At 44.3% G+C, this 26431-nt stretch overlaps 1 protein-coding gene across 4 annotated transcripts in view; it reads left to right on the forward strand.

Moving 5' to 3' along the window:
* LOC124037570 (ATP-binding cassette sub-family C member 8-like) overlaps positions 1 to 26431 on the forward strand; it is a 149257-nt gene that overhangs the window by 18287 nt on the left and 104539 nt on the right. For all 4 annotated transcript variants that reach the window (XM_046352396.1, XM_046352395.1, XM_046352398.1 and 1 more), the window contains 3 exons: positions 5143 to 5284; positions 17574 to 17695; positions 22373 to 22539. In XM_046352396.1, coding sequence (XP_046208352.1) covers positions 5143 to 5284; positions 17574 to 17695; positions 22373 to 22539 — 431 coding nt within the window. The remainder of the gene's footprint in view (positions 1 to 5142; positions 5285 to 17573; positions 17696 to 22372; positions 22540 to 26431) is intronic.

Raw genomic sequence — 26431 nt, forward strand, 5'->3', positions numbered from 1 at the left:
GGCATAGAGCACTAGAGTAGAGGTGCTGGCATAGAGCACTAGAGTAGAGGTGCTGGCATAGAGCACTAGAGTAGAGGCGCTGGCATAGAGCACTAGAGTAGAGGCGCTGGCATAGAGCACTAGAGTAGAGGCGCTGGCATAGAGCACTAGAGTAGAGGCGCTGGCATAGAGCACTAGAGAAGAGGCGCTGGCATAGAGCACTAGAGTAGAGGTGCTGGCATAGAGCACTAGAGTAGAGGCGCTGGCATAGAGCACTAGAGTAGAGGCGCTGGCATAGAGCACTAGAGTAGAGGCGCTGGCATAGAGCCCTAGAGAAGAGGCGCTGGCATAGAGCACTAGAGTAGAGGCGCTGGCATAGAGCACTAGAGTAGAGGCGCTGGCATAGAGCACTAGAGTAGAGGCGCTTGCATAGAGCACTAGAGTAGAGGCGCTGGCATAGAGCACTAGAGTAGAGGTGCTGGCATAGAGCACTAGAGTAGAGGCGCTGGCATAGAGCACTAGAGTAGAGGCGCTGGCATAGAGCACTAGAGTAGAGGCGCTGGCATAGAGCACTAGAGTAGAGGCGCTGGCATAGAGCACTAGAGTAGAGGCGCTGGCATAGAGCACTAGAGTAGAGGCGCTGGCATAGAGCACTAGAGTAGAGGCGCTGGCATAGAGCACTAGAGTAGAGGCGCTGGCATAGAGCACTAGAGTAGAGGCGCTGGCATAGAGCACTAGAGTAGAGGCGCTGGCATAGAGCACTAGAGTAGAGGCGCTGGCATAGAGCACTAGAGAAGAGGCGCTGGCATAGAGCACTAGAGTAGAGGTGCTGGCATAGAGCACTAGAGAAGAGGCGCTGGCATAGAGCACTAGAGTAGAGGCGCTGGCATAGAGCACTAGAGTAGAGGCGCTGGCATAGAGCACTAGAGAAGAGGCGCTGGCATAGAGCACTAGAGTAGAGGTGCTGGCATAGAGCACTAGAGAAGAGGCGCTGGCATAGAGCACTAGAGTAGAAGCGCTGGCATAGAGCACTAGAGTAGAGGCGCTGGCATAGAGCACTAGAGTAGAGGCGCTGGCATAGAGCACTAGAGTAGAGGCGCTGGCATAGAGCACTAGAGTAGAGGCGCTGGCATAGAGCACTAGAGAAGAGGCGCTGGCATAGAGCACTAGAGTAGAGGCGCTGGCATAGAGCACTAGAGTAGAGGCGCTGGCATAGAGCACTAGAGTAGAGGCGCTGGCATAGAGCACTAGAGTAGAGGCGCTGGCATAGAGCACTAGAGTAGAGGTGCTGGCATAGAGCACTAGAGTAGAGGCGCTGGCATAGAGCACTAGAGTAGAGGCGCTGGCATAGAGCACTAGAGTAGAGGCGCTGGCATAGAGCACTAGAGTAGAGGCGCTGGCATAGAGCACTAGAGAAGAGGCGCTGGCATAGAGCACTAGATTAGAGGTGCTGGCATAGAGCACTAGAGAAGAGGCGCTGGCATAGAGCACTAGAGTAGAGGCGCTGGCATAGAGCACTAGAGTAGAGGCGCTGGCATAGAGCACTAGAGAAGAGGCGCTGGCATAGAGCACTAGAGTAGAGGTGCTGGCATAGAGCACTAGAGAAGAGGCGCTGGCATAGAGCACTAGAGTAGAAGCGCTGGCATAGAGCACTAGAGTAGAGGCGCTGGCATAGAGCACTAGAGTAGAGGCGCTGGCATAGAGCACTAGAGTAGAGGCGCTGGCATAGAGCACTAGAGTAGAGGCGCTGGCATAGAGCACTAGAGAAGAGGCGCTGGCATAGAGCACTAGAGTAGAAGCGCTGGCATAGAGCACTAGAGAAGAGGCGCTGGCATAGAGCACTAGAGTAGAGGCGCTGGCATAGAGCACTAGAGAAGAGGCGCTGGCATAGAGCACTAGAGTAGAGGCGCTGGCATAGAGCACTAGAGTAGAGGCGCTGGCATAGAGCACTAGAGAAGAGGCGCTGGCATAGAGCACTAGAGTAGAGGCGCTGGCATAGAGCACTAGAGTAGAGGCGCTGGCATAGAGCACTAGAGTAGAGGCGCTGGCATAGAGCACTAGAGAAGAGGCGCTGGCATAGAGCACTAGAGTAGAAGCGCTGGCATAGAGCACTAGAGAAGAGGCGCTGGCATAGAGCACTAGAGTAGAGGCGCTGGCATAGAGCACTAGAGAAGAGGCGCTGGCATAGAGCACTAGAGTAGAAGCGCTGGCATAGAGCACTAGAGAAGAGGCGCTTGCAGAAGTTGCACACAGGGGGATTCTTTTTCTAAGCCTAAAGTCTGGGAAACGACACACTTATTGTACAATATTAGGGGGAAATTATAGTCCTGAAAAAACTTTCCAGTTTCACAGACTCACTCACCAGCGATGGCCAATGCGTTCGAGCTGAAAGCCTATATCTTCCTTGTTTTACTTTGCCAAACAATGTTGTTCACTCAATAGGCCTACTTGGAAGTTGATTACATATTTGGTAGCCTACAGACAGTTTAGAATTCTCTTTTCAGCAGAATCCAAGGCCTGTTTTGCATGTTGTTCACTGATAGATAAACGGTGCGTTCCCGACGGTAGGAATGCCTTGTGATTTGGCAACACACAAAACACACAATAAGCTATTGATCCTCTGTGGCTAAATGATAGACCTACTCCTGGTGAAGTATTCTGAATAATTTAATTTATGCTGTGGCACCTCCAGCGCCCTTCCCTATGATTCTATAAGGAAATAAGTTTAGGAAAAAAAGACCACATTTACACCACACACAGAGACGCTTACAAAGCTCTCCCTTGCCCTCCATTTGGCAAATATGACCATAATTCCATCCTCCTGATTCTTGCTTACAAGCTAAAACTAAAGCAGGAAGTACCAGTGACTCACTCAATTCGGAAGTGGTCAGATGACGCAGATGCTACGCTACAGGACTCTTTTGCTAGCATAGACTAGAATATGTTCCGGGATTCATCCACCTCAGTCACTGACTTCATCAATTAGTGCATCGACGACGTCGTTCCCACAGTGACCGTACATACATATCCAAACCAGAAGACACAAGGCAACATCCGCTCCGAGCTAAAGGCTAGAGCTGCCACTTTCAAGGAGTGGGACACTAATCCCAACACTTATAAGAAATCCCGCTATGCCCTCAGACAAACCATCAAACAGGCAAAGTATCAATACAGGACTAAGATTGAGTCCTACTACACTGGCTCTGACGCTCGTCAAATGTGGCAGGGCTTGCAAACTATTACGGACTACAAAGGGAAACCCAGCCACGAGCTGCTCAGTGACGCAAGCCTACAAGACAAACTAAATGCCTTTTATGCTCGCTTGGAGGCAAGCAACACTGAAGCATGCATGAGAGCACCAGCTGTTCAGGACGACTGTGTGATCACAGTGTTGAAAGGCTGGTCATGGCTCATATCAACACCATTATCCTGGGAAACCCTAGACCCACTCCAATTCGCATACCACCCCAACAGATCCACAGAAGACGAAATCTTAATCGCACTCCACACTGCCTTTTCTCAACTGGACAAAATGAACACATATGTGAGAATGCTATTCATTGACTACAGCTCAGCATTCAACACTATAGTGCCCTCAAAGCTCATCACTAAGCTAAGGACCCTAGGACATAAGACTAAAGACCCCTGCAACTGGATTCTGGAATTCCTGACGGCCACCCCCAGGTGGTAAGGGTAGGAAACACAACATCTGTCACACTGATCCTCAACACTGGGGTCCCTCAGGGGTGCGTTCTCAGTCCCCTCCTGTACTCCCTGTTCACTCACGACTGGGTGGCTAAGCACGACTCCAACACAATCATTACGTTTGCTGACGACATAAAAGTGGTAGGCCTGATCACCGACAATGATGAGACAGCCTATAGGAGGTCAGAGACCTGGCAATGTGATGCCAGGACAACAACTTTTCCCCCAATGTGAGCAAGACAAAGGAGATGATTGCATCACCGCCAGGTATGGCAACTGCTCGGCATCCAACCGTAAGGCGCTACAGAGGGTAGTGTGTACAGCCCCGTACATCAAGCCTCCTGCCATCCAGGACTTATATACTAGGCGGTGTCAGAGGAGGGCCCGAAAAATTGTCAAAGACTCCAGTCATCCAAGTCATAGACTGTTCTCTCTGCTACCGCACGGCAAACACTACCGGAGCGCCAAGTCTAGGTCCAAAAGGCTCCTTACAGCTTTACCCCCAAGCCATAAGACTGCTGAACAACAAATCAAATGGTCACCCAGACTATTTACATTGACCCCCCTTGTTGTTATTGTCATTTTATTGTGTTACTTTTAATTACATTTTTTACTATAGTTTATTTAGTAAATATTTTCTGCATTGTTGGTTAAGGGCTTGTAAAGTAAGCATTTCACGTTAAGGTCTACATCTCTTGTAGTCGGTGACAAACACCATTTGATTTGACTTTAAGTGCAATGCTGGACAGATGAGAGTTGCAGGCTCATGTTTATCAGAGCAGAGAGAGGGAGAGGGATCATAGAAAGGGAGTTCTGTAAGAGATACAGGCACGCATTTCACTCTCAACACAGCAATGGCCACGCATTGGTCTATACAGGCTACAGATTTGAGCAAACCATAAACCTGGGAAAGCCCAGCATGAATCAATTATTATAATATCAGGCACGTTTTCACATGATGTGTTTTAGGGGGCAGGAGAATTACTTGAATTAACTCTGATTTTATTATAATTTTTACATTGCAAACGGTGAAAATACATTTTCATACCAAGAGAGGTACTGAAACTTGCCAAATGGGTTTCGCAATGAAGCATTACAAAATTGAGGGGTTCCCCTGTTCCAGCAGGATCCGGCTCAAACTAAACACTGCTGTCTGTCATCAGATCAGATAAAGAAGGGAGGGAAGCTATGTTAGACAGGTGTCACACTGTTCTCTGAGGTTAACTTCCTGTTTCCTGTGTTATTGTTGATATCAGAAAGACGTCACACTGTTCTCCGAGGTTAACTTCATGTTTACTGTGTTGTTATTGTTGATATCAGACGTATGTCACACTGTTCTCTGAGGTTAACTTCCTGTTTCCTGTGTTGTTGTTGTTGAGATCAGACATACATCACACTGTTCTCTAAGGTTAACTTCCTGTTTCCTGTGTTGTTGTTGTGTTTGCTGTGTGCTGTAAGGCTGGGGCAGCCAGAGCTCCAAGGTGCACATCCACCACAGCACCTGGCTGCACTTCCCTGGTCACAACCTGCGCTGGCTCCTCACCTTCATCCTCCTCTTTGTCCTGGTCTGTGAGATTGCTGAGGGCATCGTCTCTGATGGGTGAGTCCATTTCCCCCTAATCCATTACTGCAGTGGTTCTCAACCCTTTATGTATTTATTTTATTTTTATTTCACCTTTATTTAACCAGGTAGGCAAGTTGAGAACAAGTTTTCATTTACAATTGCGACCTGGCTAAGATAAAGCAAAGCAGTTCGACACAAACAACGACACAGAGTTACACATGGAGACAAACAAACATACAGTCAATAATACAGTAGAAACAACTCTATATACGATGTGAGCAAATGAGGTGAGAAGGTAAAGGAAAAAAAAGGCCATGGTGGCAAAGTAAATACAATATAGCAAGTAAAACACGGGAATGGTAGATTTGCAGTGGAAGAATGTAAAAAGTAGAAATAAAAATAATGGGGTGCAAAGGAGCAAAATAAATAAAATAAAATACAATAAATACAGTAGGGAAAGAGGTAGTTGTTTGGGCTAAATTATAGGTGGGCTATGTACAGGTGCAGTAATCTGTGAGCTGCTCTGACAGCTGGTGCTTAAAGCTAGTGAGGGAGATAAGTGTTTCCAGTTTCAAAGATGTTTTTAGTTCGTTCCAGTCATTGGCAGCAGAGAACTTTAAGGAGAGGCGGCCAAAGGAAGAATTGGTTTTGGGGGTGACCAGAGAGATATACCTGCAGGAGCGCGTGCTACAAGTGGGTGATGCTATGGTGACCAGCGAGCTGAGATAAGGGGGGACTTTACCTAGCAGGGTCTTGTAGATGACATGGAGCCAGTGGGTTTGGCGACGAGTATGAAGCGAGGGCCAACCAACGAGAGCATACAGGTCGCAATGGTGGGTAGTATATGGGGCTTTGGTGACAAAACGGATGGCACTGTGATAGACTGCATCCAATTTGTTGAGTAGGGTATTGGAGGCTATTTTGTAAATGACATTGCCAAAGTCGAGGATTGGTAGGATGGTCAATTTTACAAGGGTATGTTTGGCAGCATGAGTGAAGGATGCTTTGTTGCGAAATAGGAAGCCAATTCTAGATTTAACTTTGGATTGGAGATGTTTGATGTGGGTCTGGAAGGAGAGTTTACAGTCTAACCAGACACCTAGGTATTTGTAGTTGTCTACGTATTCTAAGTCAGAGCCGTCCAGAGTTGTGATGTTGGACAGGCGGGCAGGTGCAGGCAGCGATCGGTTGAAGAGCATGCATTTAGTTTTACTTGTATTTAAGAGCAATTGGGGGCCACGGAAGGAGAGTTGTATGGCATTGAAGCTTGCCTGGAGGGTTGTTAACACAGTGTCCAAAGAAGGGCCAGAAGTATACAGAATGGTGTCGTCTGCGTAGAGGTGGATCAGAGACTCACAGCAGCAAGAGCGACATCATTGATGTATACAAAGAAGAGAGTCGGTCCAAGAATTGAACCCTGTGGCACCCCCATAGAGACTGCCAGAGGTCCGGACAACCCTGGTCCTGGGGAACCCAAAGGGGTGCACATTTTTGTTTTTGCCCTAGCACTACACACCTGATTCAAATCATCAAGGCCTTTTGATGAGTTGATCATTTGAATCAGCTGTGTAGTGTTAGGGCAAAAACAAAAATGTACACCCCTTTAGCTCCCCAGGATCAGGATGAGAACCAGTGCTCTACTGGAACTATGGCCATGTTTGACGTACCCCTCCCCAATACCTCCCCAGCACCTCCCCAGTACCTCCTCAATACCTCCCCAGTACCTCCTCAATACCTCCCCAGTACCTCCTCAATACCTCCCCAGTACCTCCTCAATACCTCCCCAGTACCTCCTCAATACCTCCCCAGTACCTCCCCAATACCTCCCCAGTACCTCCCCAGTACCTCCTCAATACCTCCCCAGTACCTCCTCAATACCTTCCCAGTACCTCCTCAATACCTCCCCAGTACCTCCTCAATACCTCCCCAGTACCTCCTCAATACCTCCCCAGTACCTCATCAATACCTCCCCAGTACCTCATCAATACCTCCCCAGCACCTCCCCAGTACCTCATCAATACCTCCCCAGTACCTCCTCAATACCTCCCCAGTACCTCCTCAATACCTCCCCAGTACCTCCTCAATACCTCCCCAGTACCTCCTCAATACCTCCCCAGTACCTCCCCAGTACCTCCTCAATACCTCCCAAGTACCTCCTCAATACCTCCCCAGCACCTCCCCAGTACCTCCTCAATACCTCCCCAGCACCTCCCCAGTACCTCATCAATACCTCCCCAGCACCTCCCCAGTACCTCATCAATACCTCCCCAGCACCTCCCCAGTACCTCATCAATACCTCCCCAGTACATCCTCAATACCTCCCCAGTACCTCCTCAATACCTCCCCAGTACCTCCTCAATACCTCCCCAGTACCTCCTCAATACCTTCCCAGTACCTCCTCAGTCCTCTTGGACTGAGTGAGGCCGGTTGGACGTCTTGTCAAATTCTCTAAAACAACATTGGAGACGGCTTATTGTAAAGCAATTAACATAACATTTTCTAGCAACAGCTCTGGTGAACGTTTCTGCAGTCAGCATACCAATTGCACGCTCCCTCAAAACATCTGTGTCATTTATTTTTATTTTTTTATTTCACCTTTATTTAACCAGGTAGGCTAGTTGAGAACAGGTTCTCATTTGCAACTGCGACCTGGCCAAGATAAAGCATAGCAGTGTGAACAGACAACACAGAGTTACACATGGAGTAAACAATTAACAAGTCAATAACACAGAGAAAGGGGAGTCTATATACAATGTGTGCAAAAGGCATGAGGAGGTAGGCGAATAATTACAATATTGCAGATTAACACTGGAGTGATAAATGATCAGATGATCATGTACAGGTAGAGATATTGGTGTGCAAAAGAGCACAAAAGTAAATAAATAAAAACTGTGGGGATGAGGTAGGTGAAAATGGGTGTGCTATTTACCAATAGATTATGTACAGCTGCAGCGATCGGTTAGCTGCTCAGCTAGCTGATGTTTGAAGTTGGTGAGGGAGATAAAAGTCTCCAACTTCAGCGATTTTTGCAATTCGTTCCAGTCTCAGGCAGCAGAGTACTGGAACAGCAGCTCTTTCAGAACATCTGCTATCTGGATTTGGGTAAAGGAGAACCTGGAGAGGCTTGGGCAAGGAGCTGCGGGGGGGCCGGGGCTGTTGGCCGAGGTAGGAGTAGCCAGGCGGAAGGCATGGCCAGCCGTTGAGAAATGCTTGTTGAAGTTTTCGATAATCATGGATTTGTCGGTGGTGACCGTGTTCCCTAGCCTCAGTGCAGTGGGCAGCTGGGAGGAGGTGCTCTTGTTCTCCATGGACTTCACAGTGTCCCAGAACTTTTTGGAGTTGGAGCTACAGGATGCAAACTTCTGCCTGAAGAAGCTGGCCTTAGCTTTCCTGACTGACTGCGTGTATTGGTTCCTGACTTCCCTGAACAGTTGCATATCGCGGGGACTGTTCGATGCTATTGCAGTCCGCCACAGGATGTTTTTGTGCTGGTCGAGGGCAGTCAGGTCTGGAGTGAACCAAGGGCTGTATCTGTTCTTAGTTCTGCATTTTTTGAACGGAGCATGCTTATCTAAAATGGTGAGGAAGTTACTCTTAAAGAATGACCAGGCATCCTCAACTGATGGGATGAGGTCGATTAGAAAGGCCTGCTCACAGAAGTGTTTTAGGGAGCGTTTGACAGTGATGAGGGGTGGTCGTTTGACTGCGGCACTGTAGCGGATACAGGCAATGAGGCAGTGGTCGCTGAGATCCTGGTTGAAGACAGCGGAGGTGTATTTGGAGGGCCAGTTGGTCAGGATGACGTCTATGAGGGTGCCCTTGCTTACAGAGTTAGGGTTGTACCTGGTGGGTTCTTTGATGATTTGTGTGAGATTGAGGGCATCTAGCTTAGATTGTAGGACTGCCGGGGTGTTAAGCATATCCCAGTTTAGGTCACCTAGCAGAACAAACTCTGAAGCTAGATGGGGGGCAATCAATTCACAAATGGTGTCCAGGGCACAGCTGGGAGCTGAGGGGGGTCGGTAGCAGGCGGCAACAGTGAGAGACTTATTTCTGGAGAGAGTAATTTTCAGAATTAATAGTTCGAACTGTGGACCTGGACCTGGAAAGTATGACATTACTTTGCAGGCTATCTCAGACAGAGAATTAGAGGAGCAGGTTTCTGGGCATGGTAGAATATATTCAGGGCATAATGCACAGACAGGGGTATGGTGGGGTGCGGGTATGGCGGAGGTAAGCCCAGGCACTGGGTGATGATGAGAGAGGTTTTATCTCTGGACATGCTGTTTGTAATGGGTGAGGTCACCGCATATGTTGGAGGAGGGACAAAGGAGATATCAGGGGTATGAGCAGTGGGACTAGGGGCTCCATAGTGAACTAAAACAATGATAACTAACCTGAGCAACAGTATACAAGGCATATTGACATTTGAGAGAGACATACAGCGAGGCATACAGTAATCACAGGTGTTGAATTGGGAAAGCTAGCTAAAACAGTGGGTGAGACAACAGCTAATCAGCTAGCATAACAACAGCAGGTAAAATGGCATTGACTACGCAACGGGGCCGACAGATAAAACAAACAAGCAGAATGGAGTACCGTGATTAATGGACAGTCCAGCGTGCATCAGCTATGTAGCCAAGTGATCAGAGTCCAGGGGCAGCGGTGGATGGGGCAGGGGGGCTGGGCTGGCGAGTGATTATCCAGGTTAAGAAAACTAACAATGACTAAGTAGCTTGTAGCTAGCTAGCTGGTAGCTAAATAGCTTGTAGCTAGCTAGCTGGTAGCTAAATAGCTTGTAGCTAGCTGGTTAGCTTCTGGAGGTTCTTGGGTGTGTTCTGGGCTAAACAAGCTAAACAAGCTAGCAGTTAGCATGCCGAGTTAGCAAGCAAGGAGATAGCGAGGGCTAGTGAGTTAGCCTTTGGAGGACGTTGCGATGGGGTGAGTCTGTTTATTCCTCTTCATGCGGTGACATCGATAGACCGGTCGTGGATCGGGGTATAGAAGCCCAGGAGTATGCTAGGAGCTCTGGCCGGGCTAGCTTCAAGCTACGTGGGTGGAAACGCTAGCCAGGAGTAATCAACCAGGGTTGCTGTTTAGCTCGATAGCTAGTTGTGACATCTGTGTCATTGTGTTATGTGATAAAACTGCACATTTTAGAGAGACCTTTTATTGTCTACAGCAAAGGTGGACCTGTGGAATGATCATGCTGTTTAATCATCTTCTTGATATGTGACACCTGTCACGGGGTTGGATTATCTTGGCAAAGGAGAAACACCCACTAACAGTGATGAATAGCCAGAAATCTTGCTTGTTTGTAGGTGAACAAATACTTATTTTCCACCATAATTTGCAAATAAATTCATAAAAAAATCCTACAATGTGATTTTCTGGATTTTTTTTCTCGCATTTTGTCTGTCATATTTGAAGTGTACCTATGATGATAATGACAGGCCTCTCTCATCTTTTTAAGTGGGAGAACTTGCACAATTGGTGGCTGACAAAATACTTTTTTGCCCCACTGTATATATATATATATATATATGTAAAGTTGAAGACGGTGGTTTATATATATACCTTAATCAAATGCATATAGTCTGAGTTTTTCACAATTCCTGTCATTTAATCCCAGTAAAAATCCCCTGTTTTAGGTCAGTTAGGATCACCACTTAATTTTAAGAATGTGAAATGTCAGAATAATAGTAGATAGTAGTAGAGAGAATAATTTATTTCAGCTTTTATTTCTTTCATCACATTCCCAGTGGGTCAGAAGTTTACATACACTCAATTAGTATTTGGTACCATTGCCTTTAAAATGTTTAACTTGGGTCAAATTTGGGTAGCCTTTTACAATAAGTTGGGTGAATTGAGTTTGTAGGTGTAACTGAGTTTGTAGGCCTCCTTGCTCTCACACGCTTTTTAAATTCTGCCCACACATTTTCTATAGGAATGAGGTCAGGGCTTTGTGATGGCCACTCCAATACCTTGACTTTGTTGTCCTTAAGCCATTTTGCCATGACTTTGGAAGTATGCTTGGGGTCATTGTCCATTTGGATGACCCATTTGCGACCAAGCTTTAAATTTGTGACAATTGTCTTGAGATGTTGCTTCAATATATCCACAAAATTGTCCTCCATCACGATGCCATCTATTTTGTGAAGTGCACCAGTCCATCCTGCAGCAAAGCACCCCAGTCCATCCTACAGCAAAGCACCTCAGTCCATCCTGCAGCAAAGCACCCCCATACCACAACATGATGCTGCCACCACCGTGCTTCACGGTTGGGATGGTGTTCTTCATCTTGCAAGTCTCCCCCTTTTTCCTCCAAACATAATGATGGTCATTATGGCCAAACAGTTACATTTTTGTTTCTTTAGATTTTCCCATGATGTCAAGCAAACAGGCACCGAGTTTGAAGGTAGGCCTTGAAATACATTCACAGGTACACCTCCAATTGACTCAAATGATGTCAATTAGACAAACAGAATCTTCTAAAGCCAAGACACAATTTTCTGGGATTTTCCAAGCTGTTTAAAGGCACAGTCAACTTAGTGTATGTAACTTCTGACCCACTAGAATTGAAATGCAGTGAATTATAAGTGAAATAATCTGTCTGTAAACAATTGTTGGAAAAATTACTTGTGTCATGCACAAAGTAGATGTCGTATCTGACTTGCCAAAACTATAGTTTGTTAACAAGAAATTTGTGGGGTGGTTGAAAAACAAGTTTTAAACTTCTGACTTCAACTGTATATAAATATAATGGCCCATATTTGTTTTGTGTATATGTATACGTATATACACGTCATCCTGACCAACTGGCCCTCCAAATACACCTCCAAGAGCACCTCCTCCCAGCTGCCCACTGCACTGAGGCTAGGTAACACGGTCACCACTGATAAATCCATGATTATCGAAAACTTCAATAAGCATTTCTCAACGGCTGGCCATGCCTCCCGCCTGGCTACCAACCTCGGCCAACAGCTCCGCCCCCCCCCCGCAGCTCCTCGCCCAAGCCTCTCCAGGTTCTCCTTTAACCAAATCCAGATAGCAGATGTTCTGAAAGAGCTGCAAAACCTGGACCCGTACAAATCAGCTGGGCTTGACAATCTGGACCCTCTATTTCTGAAACTATCCGCCGCCATTGTCGCAACCCCTATTACCAGCCTGTTCAACTTCTCTTTCATATCGTCTGAGATCCCCAAGGATTGGAAAGCTGCCGCAGTCATCCCCCTCTTCAAAGGGGGAGACACCCTGGACCCAAACTGTTACAGACCTATATCCATCCTGCCCTGCCTATCTAAGGTCTTCGAAAGCCAAGTCAACAAACAGGTCACTGACCATCTCGAATCCCACCGTACCTTCTCCGCTGTGCAATCTGGTTTCCGAGCCGGTCACGGGTGCACCTCAGCCACACTCAAGGTACTAAACAATATCATAACCGCCATCAATAAAAGACAGTACTGTGCAGCCGTCTTCATCGACCTTGCCAAGGCCTTCGACTCTGTCAATCACCATATTCTTATCGGCAGACTCAGTAGCCTCGGTTTTTCGGATGACTGCCTTGCGTGGTTCACCAATTACTTTACAGACAGAGTTCAGTGTGTCAAATCGGAGGGCATGCTGTCCGGTCCTCTGGCAGTCTCTATGGGGGTGCCACAGGTTTCAATTCTCGGGCCGACTCTTTTCTCTGTATATATCAATGATGTTGCTCTTGCTGCGGGCGATTCCCTGATCCACCTCTACGCAGACGACACCATTCTATATACTTTCGGCCCGTCATTGGACACTGTGCTATCTAACCTCCAAACGAGCTTCAATGCCATACAACACTCCTTCCGTGGCCTCCAACTGCTCTTAAACGCTAGTAAAACCAAATGCATGCTTTTCAACCGATCGCTGCCTGCACCCGCATGCCCGACTAGCATCACCACCCTGGATTGTTCCGACCTTGAATATGTGGACAGCTATAAGTACCTAGGTGTCTGGCTAGACTGCAAACTCTCCTTCCAGACTCATATCAAACATCTCCAATCGAAAATCAAATCAAGAGTCGGCTTTCTATTCCGCAACAAAGCCTCCTTCACTCACGCCGCCAAGCTTACCCTAGTAAAACTGACTATCCTACCGATCCTCGACTTCGGCGATGTCATCTACAAAATTGCTTCCAACACTCTACTCAGCAAACTGGATGCAGTCTATCACAGTGCCATCCGTTTTGTCACTAAAGCACCTTATAACACCCACCACTGCGACTTGTATGCTCTAGTCGGCTGGCCCTCGCTACATATTCGTCGCCAGACCCACTGGCTCCAGGTCATCTACAAGTCCATGCTAGGTAAAGCTCCGCCTTATCTCAGTTCACTGGTCACGATGGCAACACCCATCCGTAGCACGCGCTCCAGCAGGTGTATCTCACTGATCATCCCTAAAGCCAACACCTCATTTGGCCGCCTTTCCTTCCAGTACTCTGCTGCCTGTGACTGGAACGAACTGCAAAAATCACTTAAGTTGGAGACTTTTATCTCCCTCACCAACTTCAAACATCAGCTATCTGAGCAGCTAACCGATCGCTGCAGCTGTACATAGTCTATTGGTAAATAGCCCACCCATTTTCACCTACCTCATTCCCATACTGTTTTTATACTGTTTTTATTTATTTACTTTTCTGCTCTTTTGCACACCAATATCTCTACCTGTACATGACCATCTGATCATTTATCACTCCAGTGCTAATCTGCAATATTGTAATTATTTGCCTACCTCCTCATGCCTTTTGCACATATTGTATATAGACTCCCCTTTTTTTCTACTGTGTTATTGACTTGTTAATTGTTTACTCCATGTGTAAGTCTGTGTTGTCTGTTCACACTGCTATGCTTTATCTTGGCCAGGTCGCAGTTGCAAATGAGAACTTGTTCTCAACTAGCCTACCTGGTTAAATAAAGGTGAAATAAATCAAATAAATATATATGTATAAATGTATACACTACCGTTCAAATGTTTGGGGTCACTTAGACACTGCCTTGTTTTTGCAAGAAAAGCTCATTTTTTGTCCATTAAAATTACATCAAATTGATCAGAAATACGTTATAGCATTGTTAATGTTGTAAATTGGTATTGTAGCTGGAAACGGCAGATTTTTAATGGAATATCTACATATGCGTACAGAGGCCTATTATCAGAAACCATCACTCCTGTGTTCCAATGGCATGTTGTGTTAGTTAATCCAAGTTTAGCATTTTAAAACCCTTTTGCAATTATGTTAGCACAGCTGAAAACTGTTGTTCTGATTAAAGAAGCAATAAAACTGGCCTTCTTTTGACTAGTTGAGTATCTGGAACATCAGCATTTGTGGGTTTGAATACAGGCTCAAAATGGCCAGAAACAAAGTACTTTCTTCTGAAACTCGTCAGTCTATTCTTATTCTGAGAAATTAAGTCTATTCCATGCGATAAATTGCCATGAAACTGAAGATCTCGTACAACGCAGTGTACTACTCCCTTCACAGAAAAGCGCGGAACTGGCTCTAACCAGAATAGAAAGAGGAGTGGGAGGCCCCAGTGCACAACTGAGCAAGAGGACAAGTACATTAGTGTGTCTAGTTTGAGAAAGAGACGCCTCACAAGTCCTCAACTGGCAGTTTCTTTAAATAGTACCCACAAAACACCAGTCTTAATGTCAACAGTGAAGAGGCGACTCCGGATTGCTGGCCTTCTTTTTCTTTGCAGAGTTGCAAAGAAAAAGCCATATCTCAGACTGTCCAATAGAAAGAAAAGATTCAAATGGGCAAAAGAACACAGACACTGGACAAAGGAACTCTAAAATGCCAGCATCCCGGAGTCGCCTCTTACATTTACTTACATTACTCTTCACTGTTGACGTTGACACTGGTGTTTTGCTGGTATTATGTAATGAAGCTGCCAGTTGAGGACTTGTGAGGAGTCTGTTTCTCAAATATACAGTGTATTCGGGAAGTATTCAGACCCCTTCCCTTTTTCCACATTTTGTTATGTTACAGCCTTGTTCTAAAACTGATTAAATAAAACATTTTCCTCATCAATCTACACACAATACCCCATAAAGACAAAGCGAAAAAAGGTTTTGAGAATATTTTGCTAATTTATAAAAAACATAAATACCTTATTTACAGAAGTATTCAGATCCTTTGCTATGAGACTCGAAATGTAGCTCTGGGGCATCCTGTTTCCATTGATCATCCTTGAGATGTTTCTACAACTCGATTGGATTTCACTTGAGGTAAATTCAATTGATTGGACACATACCTGTCTGTCTATGTTAGGTTCCACAGTTGACAGTGCATGGCAGAGCAAAAACCAATTCATGAGGTCAAAGGAATTGTCTGTAGAGCTCCGAGACAGGATCGTCTCGAGGCACAGATCTTGGAAAAGGTACCGAAAAATGTTTGGAGTGTACCTACATATACACAAAACGACTATGGGGCCATATAAATATATATCTATATAAATAAAATAAATAAAATATATAAAATCTATAAAATATATATATATATATATATATATATATATATATAGTAAAAGAGAAATGACAGTCCATCATTACTTTTAAGAAATGAAGGTCAGTCAATGCGGAAAATTTCAAGAACTTTGTGCAGTCATGAAAAGCATCAAGCGCTATGATGAATCTGGCTCTCATGAAGACCGGCACAGGAAAGGAAGTCCCACAGTTACCTCTGCTGCCGAGAATAAATTAATTTAACTGCACCTCAGATTGCAGCCCAAATAAATGCATCACAAATTTCAAGTAACAGACAACTGTTCAGAGGAGACTGTGTGAATCAGGCCTTCATGGTCGAATTACTGCAAATAAACCACTACTAAAGGACACCAATAATAATAAGACGAGACTTGCTTGGTCCTAAAAACACGAGCAATAGATATTTGACCCGTGGAAATCTGTCCTTCGGTCTGATGAGTCCAAATTTGCTCAGAGTAAGTGGGAACTCCTTTAAGACTGTTGTTAAAGCATTCCTCATGAAGCTGGTTGAGAGAATGTCAAACAATGGGTTGTTTGTTATCCAACTGACTGTGTTATGTCCAATATTTTACCCAAATTTAAAACTTCTTAGGGCTAGGCGTCCCACCAGTGGGACACCTGTCGACAACTTCCAGTGAAATTGGAGGGAGTGCAATTCAAATAAATAATCATAAATATTATGGATATTAAATATTTAGGTACATACAAGTGTCTTATATATTTTAAAAGCTTAAAGTCTTGCTCATCTAACTGCATTGTCTGATTTACAATAGGCTTTACAGGAAACACATGCCATGCGATTGTTTGAGGACGGTGCCCCACATCAAAATATTTTTCAAACAGCACAGGCTTCATAAAATCACAAATAGCGATTAAATATTCACTTACTTTATGAAAATAATCCTCTGATTTGCAATCCAAAGGGTCCCAGCTACAACATGCATGGTCGTTTTGTTATATCAAATCCTTCTTTATATCCTAAAAAGTCAGTTTAGTTGGAGCCATCGATTTGAGTAATCCACTCATTCAACATGCAGAGAAAGGAATCCAAAAAGCTACCGCTAAACTTTGTTAAAACAAATCAAAATACATTTCTATTTAATCCTCAGGATGTAATTAAACTATAATATTTCATAAGGAAAGAAGTATGTTCAATAGGAAAGCAAAATTAGCAGGTACACGCGCAGACTGATTTCCAACTCTGACTCCCAGTACTAAAACTCAAAATTCTTCATTATTTGGTAGGAAACAAGCCTGAAACCTTGAACAAAGACTGTTGACATCTAGTGGAAGCTATAAGAAATGCAATCTGGGAGCTGGATTTGGATATGACCCCATACGTTCCATTGGAAGAGCATGGGCTCTCAAAACAAACAATATTCTGATTGTCTTTTGGGGGGATTTTCTCCTACCATATCAATTGTGCTATAGTCTCAAACATTATATTAACATTCGTACAAATAGACCCTAGCCTGAACTCAGCATTTGTTTTGTGTGTACAGTCACCATACAGTCCCCTACAGTCTACTACACAGGATTATTATTGTCTACCATTCACTATCACACAATGCCTGATTGTAGCTATTATATGGCATTGTTGTATGACATATTAAAGCTACAATCAAATGATTTTAAACGCACCGATTGGGATGTGTGTGTGTGTGTGTGTGTGTGTGTGTGTGTGTGTGTGTGTGTGTGTGTGTGTGTGTGTGTGTGTGTGTGTGTGTGTGTGTGTGTGTGTGTGTGTGTGTGTGTGTGTGTGTGTGTGTGTGTGTGTGTGTGCGTGTGCACGTGTATGTTCTCCCAGGTTCACCCAGTCCCTCCACCTGCACCTGTACATGCCTGCAGGCCTGGCCTTCATGGCTGGGATCACCTCCATCATCTACTACCACAACATAGAGACCTCCAACTTTCCCAAGCTACTGCTAGGTAAGGCTCCTTAAAACTTACCTCCAACTTCCCTAACCTACTGCTGGGCAGGGCTCATGGTTCTCGAAGCACTTTTCAGTGCACTGTAAGAAAATTTCTGAAAATGTACAGCAAAACTTCCAGTTAGCTACGGTACTGTAAAGAGCAATGCATTATGGGGGCTCAATGGCATTCCACTACGCTGCTATACAACTCTATTACCTGTTTTGCTGTATATTTACAGCAGCATAGTGTCAATTATGGTTCATTGTGGAAAAATGTTGTAGGTGGCGAAAGAATACCTGGCTAATTAACATATTTTGAGGCGTGCCTGTAGTTTTAATGACTCCAACCTAGTGTATGTACACTTCCAACTTCAACTGTATATAGGCCTAAGGCTGAAACAATAAGAAGAGACAGTAGCAGAAGAAATTCAGCCACTCTTTTGTTTCATCACAAAACTAGACTTCACCAGACATCAGTCACAAAACATGACCTACAGCATGGTCAAGAAAGTTAATGTTTTCAACATTTTCGGATTACTAAACAACTATGGATTTCGAACCATGGAGAGTTACTGCAAGTTGCAAAGATAACAGGAGTTGGCTCCACTATTCCAGCAACATTTGAACTTCAACATCATCTAATCACCTATGCTTACTCTACTACAGCGACAACTAAAAGATACCAAAACGATTTAGTCCAATCAACTTAAGATGTGGCTGTCCAGGGTACTGATATCCGTGTGTGTGTGTGTGTGTGTGTGTGTGTGTGTGTGTGTGTGTGTGTGTGTGTGTGTGTGTGTGTGTGTGTGTGTGTGTGTGTGTGTGTGTGTGTGTGTGTGTGTGTGTGTGTGTGTGTGTGTGTGTGTGTGTGTGTGTGTGTGCATGCTTGCAAGTAGAAAAAAAGTTACCTCACCCTACTTGTAGAGACATGGCAGCAATGCCGTCCTCCTCTTTCATGTTGCCTGGACGGTTAATGAATCTGTTATACAGTACACGCTTTCAGTTTTTGTTGTCCTAGGCTACCTGGCGAAAATGCTTGCTCACTAGCCTATCTTCCTTTCATGGGCAACAATGTGCCAGGCTTACTACATCTAGCTACATGTTGAATGTTCATCCTCCAAGCCAGGGGCACAATGTATACATTTATGGTTGGATCAGAATTGCAATTATAATCATTGGCCAGTAGGGAGAATTAAGTAAAACCAGTCGAAATACCTATCTCCATCCATGACTAATTAAGGAAAGGGACCATTTTTATCTAGCTAGCTAGCTAACCAACAGAGAACAACAACACAACTAGATGCAACAATTACATGTTTCTGTCAATGACGTCTGGATTCTGGTGATGTGATTGGTGTGAAGCCAAATCCAAACTCTCTTCCATTGACATGATTTTTTTAATGCGCTAAGACCATTCACAGCTGAGCTCGCTCAGTTTATTTAGCTCAACTCTGATTGGCTATTTTAAAAAAAATGTTATCAAGGGAGGCCAAATGCTGGCTGGATTCCCTTGCAATACTATACTATGAGCAGCAACAATGTCATACTCTTTTGGACCAGACAGCATCAGATAGTTGGACTACACAGACAGAGGGGTGCTTTTTCTTTTGCTCTCGCTCGGATGCTTTCTCCGGTGAGATACATTCAGCCTCTTGCAAATTGGAGGACATTTCTGAAACACAGAGCAACGAAAGATACATTATTTTGTATTTTGTTTTATTTTTTATTTTGTGTACAATTTTGTGGAAGCCTGGCTTCCTTGGCAGCCATGAATACGCACCACTGGGGCAGAGGTCATTAGCATAATACCCAGCAGACTGCTTTGCAACTGTTCAGTTTTACATTTACATTTTGGTCATTTAAAGCTCACGCTCTTATCTAGAACAACTTACAGACAGTGTATTAACCTAAGGTAAACAAGAATATGCCACAGTCATAGCAAATAAAATGATTCTGTTTACCGTTAACAAAAATGTTGTAGTTAAGCGAGCTTCTTGCAAGTATGTATAAAAAAAAGGTAAATATTGCCTGTAATTTACTGTAAAAATGACATGTTTGATAGTGGTTGTGTATGCATACAGTGTGGGTGTGTGCATAAAGCGTGTGTGTGCATGTATGCATAAAGTGTGTGCGTGTGTGTATAAAGTATGTGTGCATTTAAACTATGGCAGAATGGTCACCACACTTTAATGCACAGTTCACCTCACTTTAGGATTTAACATGAAAATGTCCATCTTCAACTGCTGAGGTCTGCCTCTCTGCAGTGCAGATTGTAGAAGATATTCCCAATTACTGTGTGGTCGAGAGCAACCTCTTGCTTCACTGAATGGTGGATAAACATATGTGTATGTGACAAATACGATTTTATTTTATTTTATTTGAGGTAGCTAGTCTACCGGTGCCAAAATTTGACTGCAGCATATCAACAAATATAATTATGTTTCCCCTATTCATCTAAGGCAGGGGTCTCCAACAGGTCTATTGTAAACTAGCAGTAGCTTGCAGCCCACCTATGAGTAGCTCGTGAAACAATTCTGAAAGTACGTGCAATTTTCACGTGTTCAACCGAAAAACTGTCATAATAAAATCTAAATTCTAATAAATGCAACTTTGACATTATCCCACCCCTGGCCACTATTGGCTTAAAAACACAAAACGAACTGCAAATTCATTTCTAGCTATATTGCCTCTGTGTGTGTGTGGTGCGTGTATTTGTCCATCACAGTGTGTAGCCAGTTGATGTGATCACCCTCTTGTGGGTTGACAGAAATACTTTACCAAAACATTCCATGAAATGAGCAGCAGCAGTACAGAACTGTCCCTAGACCAGTACATTAGATGGCACATTCCTCACTCGGTTGATTCGCAATTAAAGGGCCAGATGCGCAATTTAAGGGGAATTATACAAAAGATATATACATATTCATTTTCTTCCAGACCTAAACAAATTCAAATGTGATTTAAGCATTGACATGGACTCAGAACATTGTTGTTTCGCTATGAACAATTGTAATTTTGAGAGTGAAAAACGAAACGAAAATCTAAAACCAGGAAAAATAGAACAGAGAACCATAATTTTGGAAAATATTAAACAGAACATGGGGGTGGGGTGGGGGGGAAATCACATATTTTATAGAGCCCCCTTAGAGTTGTCAATTAACCATTATTTTACCAGGCATATTGACAGAAAACAGAGTGCACTACTTTATCTTGTTCACCAAGGACCTGGGGAAGAGTTGCAGGGGAGGGGAGAAGAGAAGAATGTGCCTTTTTGAAAACTAGAGAAAAAATGAGTAGCTCACGACATGTTTCATTTTCTTTAAGTAGCTCTCATGCTAGAAGAAGTTGGAGACCCCTGATCTAAAGGCAAAGATATTTATAGGCTTCCCCTTTCATCTGTTACTGGTATTAGCTAGTTACTGGCTAGTTGGTCTTCAGCCAGCATGGAACGAAAGGGGGGAGGGTTGTTTAAAACTCTGACGCAGTTGTCATGAAGAGATATGCCAAATGGAAAATGTATTCAAATTCTTGACATTGTTGATAGTCATGGTTTATAAATCATTTCTGGCAGTCTGGCTCTGTCTTTGGATTGGATGTTGTTTGAGGTGCTTTGTGTTTCAGCAAATTTGCTTGAGATGATCTTTTACTACAACGCTGCTTCCATGTTGCTTGACACAGGGGGAGAGAAAATGGGTTGCTGTTTAAAATGCAGGCCATGTTTCTGTTATGAACATCTGTAGAATTCATGGGGGACAAATACACCAAATACCAGAATGCTCAGCACACTCTCCTACGAGACTCAGTTACCATGGTTACTCTCCCATCAAAAATGTATGAAGATATACAAATGACATCTGTCAGGTAATCTAGGATGTGTCATGGGGATTTAACATGGATAGCATATGTGAGTGATTTGTCTTTCGACAGGTAGGCATGGTAATTCTGACCGTTTATTACAGCAGTATATTCCCTATTGGCACTGAGTTGTAACATCAGAACCGAGGTTTCGAATGTTTTTGGTCATGCGTGTGAGCAGGTGTCCTGTCAACTACGGCCTGCGCCTACCCGGCGACCTCAGTCTGTGGCCGCTTCTCTTTATTCCCCCTCTACAGACTAGAGGATTTCTATGACACAAGGAGCCATGCTCGAGCCGGAGCAGGAATTGTCTGCTGCTCGCCATGCCGTGGAGAACCTGCTCAGGTTTCCGAGGCTTAGTTCCAGAGTTCGTCTCGTGCCACCTGTTACTTCCTGGCCTGCCGAGCCTCCAGAACCTAGGGTTAATAACCCACCTTGCTACTCCGGGCAGCCCACTGAGTGCCGCTCCTTTCTCCGCAGTGTGAGATTGTGTTCTCTTCCAACCCAACACATACTCTAGAGGAAATGTGAACTAAACTTACAAAAGCAGAGGAAAGAAAGGGAACATGGATTATAAAATGTATGCATGATATTCATTTCACACTCACTGTGCCTCACAGAAGATAGTCCACTCCTGATGCATTGTGCAGTTCACCAGAAACACACTTCCTTTGACTTACCCTGGATATCTGCATCATCTGTTAGGAATGAATAGGACATTCCTAACCCTTTACATTTATCAGGAGTTGACTCAAAATTACTGCCGTGGTCAAACTGAGTGGGGATTTCCTTTGGATTCCAGACATGTTCTAATGTTCCTCTCTGATCTTCTCTAAAGCCCTACTGTTCTACTGGGTCTTGGCCTTTCTGATGAAAACCATCAAGTTCGCCAAGTACACGGAGCACAGCGTTGGCCTGAGACAACTCCGCTACTGCATCACAGGACTCCTGGCCCTGCTCTACGGACTACTACTGGCTGTGGAGATAAATGTCATACTGGGCAGGGTGAGCTTTACTAAGTTGGACCTTCGTAACGCTTACCATCTCGTGCGCATCAGAGAGGGGACGGTTAGGGCATTTTGAGTACCGGGTTCTGCCGTTCGGTCAGCTGTTTTTCAGGCATTAGTTAATGATGTTCTGAGAGACATGCTGAACATCTTTTTTTTGTCTATCTTGACGATATCCTGATTTTTTCTCCGTCACTACATGTTCAGCACGTTCGACGTGTTCTACAGCGCCTTTTAGAGAATCAGTGTGTGGGAGGGGGATGGTATGTGTGTGTGCCCATGCATTTGTGTGTGCGTTTTTGTGTGTCACCCTAGATTGCGTGAGTGCGTGTTTTGATTTTACTCAGTGTGACTAGCGGCCATCTCTTTCCTGTGCTTTAATTAGCTCTCCCTTCTTTCAATCTACTGTAGAATTTGGAATGAACCTGCACATTGGATGATCAGCATTGCTGCCTACAGGTCTGCTCATTAGGCTAATCGATCAGGCATAATATGCTGGGTTGTTGTGACAAACACTTACCTCTACTAGAGGTTCTTGATGAGCTTTTTTTTGCCTGGATGTCTGGATGAGGCATCATTTGAATCCATGGTTGTTCCGTCTGGAAGAGATGTATCCCTTCTCGGAAAAAAATAACTTGTTTTGGGGAGGAGCTCATTACAATAATACTCAGCATGCTTTTCAAATTGTCAATTTTTACATTACATTTATATTTAGTTATTTTATCAGAGGCTCGTATCAAACCATAGTGCATCTGACTTCTGATACCAATGCAGGGTGAAAAGTGGCCAGAACATTGAACTGCTATACATTTTTTTTTTACAAAATGTTTCGTATAACAGCTCTCGAAAGTATCTTTTTACAAAATACATTGGAGTGTACAGTACTTCAACCCAGAGTAACAACAATGAGAAAATACTCAGCAGTAATTAATATATACAGTATATAAACTCAGCAAAAAAAGAAACGTCCCTTTTTCAGGACCCTGTCTTTCAAAGATAATTCGTTAAAATCCAAATAACTTTACAGATCTTCATTGTAAAGGGTTTAAACACTGTTTCCCATGCTTGTTCAATGAACCATAAACAATTAATGAACATGCATCTGTGGAACGGTCGTTAAGACACTAACAGCTTACAGACAGTAGGCAATTAAGGTCACAGTTATGAAAACTTAAGACACTAAAGAGGCCTTTCTACTGACTCTGAAAAACACCAAAAGAAAGATGCCAAGGGTCCCTGCTCACCTCCGTGAACATGGCTTAGGCATGCTGCAAGGAGGCATGAGGACTGCAGATGTGGCCAGGGCAATAAATTGCAATGTCTGTACTGTGAGACGACTAAGACAGCACTACAGGGAGACAGGACAGACGGCTGGTTGTCCTCGCAGCAGCAAACCACGTGTAACAACACCTCTACGGGATCGGTTCATCCGAACATCACACCTGCTGGACAGGTACAGGGTGGCAACAACAACTGCCTGAGTTACACCAGGAACACACAATCCCTCCATCAGTGCTCAGACTGTCCGCAATAGGCTGAGAGAGGCTGGACTGAGGGCTTGTAGCCCTGTTGTAAGGCAGGTCCTCACCAGACATCACTGGCAACAATGTCGCCTATGGGCACAAACCCCCTGTCGCTGGACCAGACAGGACTTGCGGTTTTGTGTCACCGGATTCACGTTTTTTCATCGAAGAATGAGCATTACACAGAGGCCTGTACTCTGGAGCGGGATCGATTTGGAGGTGGAGGGTCCGTCATGGTCTGTGGCGGTGTGTCACAGCATCATCGGACTGAGCTTGTTGTCATTGCAGGTGTTACAGGGAAGACATTCTCCTCCATCATGTGGTACCCTTCTTGCAGGCTCATCCTGACATGACCCTCCAGCAAGCCAATAACTCCAGCCATACTGCTTGTTCTGTGCATGATTGCCTGCAAGACAGGAATGTCAGTGTTCTGCCATGGCCAGCGAGGAGCCCGGATCTCAATCCCATTGAGCATGTCTGGAACCTGTTGGATCGGAGGGTGAGGGCTAGGGCCATTCCCCCCAGAAATGTCCGGGAACTTGCAGGTGCCTTGGTGGAAGAGTGGGGTAACATCTCACAGCAAGAACTGGCAAATTTGGTGCAGTCCATGAGGAGGAGATGCACTGCAGTACTTAATGCAGCTGGTGGCCACACCAGATACTGACAGTTACTTTTGAATTAACCCCCCCTTTGTTCAGGGACACATTTTTCCATTTCTATTAGTCACATGTCTGTGGAACTTGTTCAGTTTGTCTCAGTTGTTGAATCTTGTTATGTTCATACAAATATTTACACATGTTAAGTTTGCTGAAGATAAATGCAGTTGACAGTGAGAGGACGTTTCTTCTTTTGCTGAGTTTATTTCAAATACATATAGCATATAAATATATCTATAGTTTTTCAACCGAATGAGTACAAAAATAGTTGCAGGCTAGCAATGAATTAAAAATAAATCGTAGGTTTTTGGTTTTACCTGCTGGGTCAATTCTCGGTTTGTGTTTCTAAATAGCAGTGTGTGTGGAAGTCATGTGTCTATGCCATAATTGTTCAGTAACCTAGTTTCCCCCAAGCTGAGACTCTCACTGCTGAACTGAGCTGAACTGACTGTGTTACTTAGGAACAAAAGTGTTGCATAGAGTAAAACACTAATGCAATATTCACTGCATGAGAAACTAGGCAATGCTCCCGTTTCAGCACTCAGGGTACCAGAGGTGTACCTCACTGTTAGGCCTGATGCGGGCCTTACTTCTTTCTCTCTCCTTTCATCTATTCTCATCCTTTTCTCTTCTCGTTTCCTCTCTTGTCTTATTTTCTCTTCTCTTCAACATACAGTACCAGTCAAAAGTTTGGACACACCTACTCATTCAAGGGTTTTTCTTTATTTTTACTATTTTCTACATTGCGGAATAATAGTGAACACATCAAAACTATGAAATAACACACATGGAAGCATGTAAATCAGTAGCCCAAAAAAGTGTGAAACAAATCAAAATATATTTTATATTTGAAAATCTTCAAAGTAGCCACCCTTTGCCTTGATGGCAGCTTTGCACACAATTGGCATTCTCTCAACCAGCTTCACCTGGAATTATTTTCCAACAGTCTTGAAGGAATGTACACATATGCTGAGCAGTTGTTGGCTGATTTTCCTTCACTCTGCGGTCCAACTCATCCCAAACCATCTCAATTGGGTTAAGGTCGGGTGATTGTCGAGGCCAGTGATAATCCCACTAAGTGCAAACCAGATGGGATGCCGTATCACTGCAGAAAACTGTGGTAGCCATGCTGGTTAAGTGTGCCTTGTTATTCTAAAATCACAGACAGTGTCACCAGCAAAGCACCCCCACACCATCACACCTCCTCTTCCATGCTTCGCAGTGGGAGCCACACATGAGAAGACCATCCGTTCACCTACTCTGCGTCTCATGTCAGTTGGAATCAAATTTGGACTCTTCAGACCAAAAGACAGATTTCCACCGGTCTAATGTCCATTGTGTGTGTTTCTTTGCCCAAGCAAGACTCTTCTTCTTATTGGTGTCCTTTAGTAGTGGTTTCTTTGCAGCAATTCAACCATGAAGGCCTGATTCCCGCAGTCTCCTCTGAAGAGTTGATGTTGAGATTTGTCTGTTACTTGAACTCTTTGAAGCATTTCTTTGGGCTGCAATCTGAGGTGCAGTTAACTCTAATTCATTTATCCTCTGCAGCAGAGGTAACTCTGTCTTCCTTTCCTGTGGCTGTCCTCATGAGAGCCAGTTTCATCATAGCGCTTGATGGTTTTTGTGACTGCACTTGAAGAAACTTTCCGGATTGACTGACATTCATGTCTTAAAGTAATGATGGACTGTCGTTTCTCTGTACAATGTAGAA

The sequence above is a fragment of the Oncorhynchus gorbuscha genome, linkage group LG06 (genome assembly GCF_021184085.1).
Source record: "Oncorhynchus gorbuscha isolate QuinsamMale2020 ecotype Even-year linkage group LG06, OgorEven_v1.0, whole genome shotgun sequence".
NCBI lineage: Eukaryota > Metazoa > Chordata > Actinopteri > Salmoniformes > Salmonidae > Oncorhynchus > Oncorhynchus gorbuscha.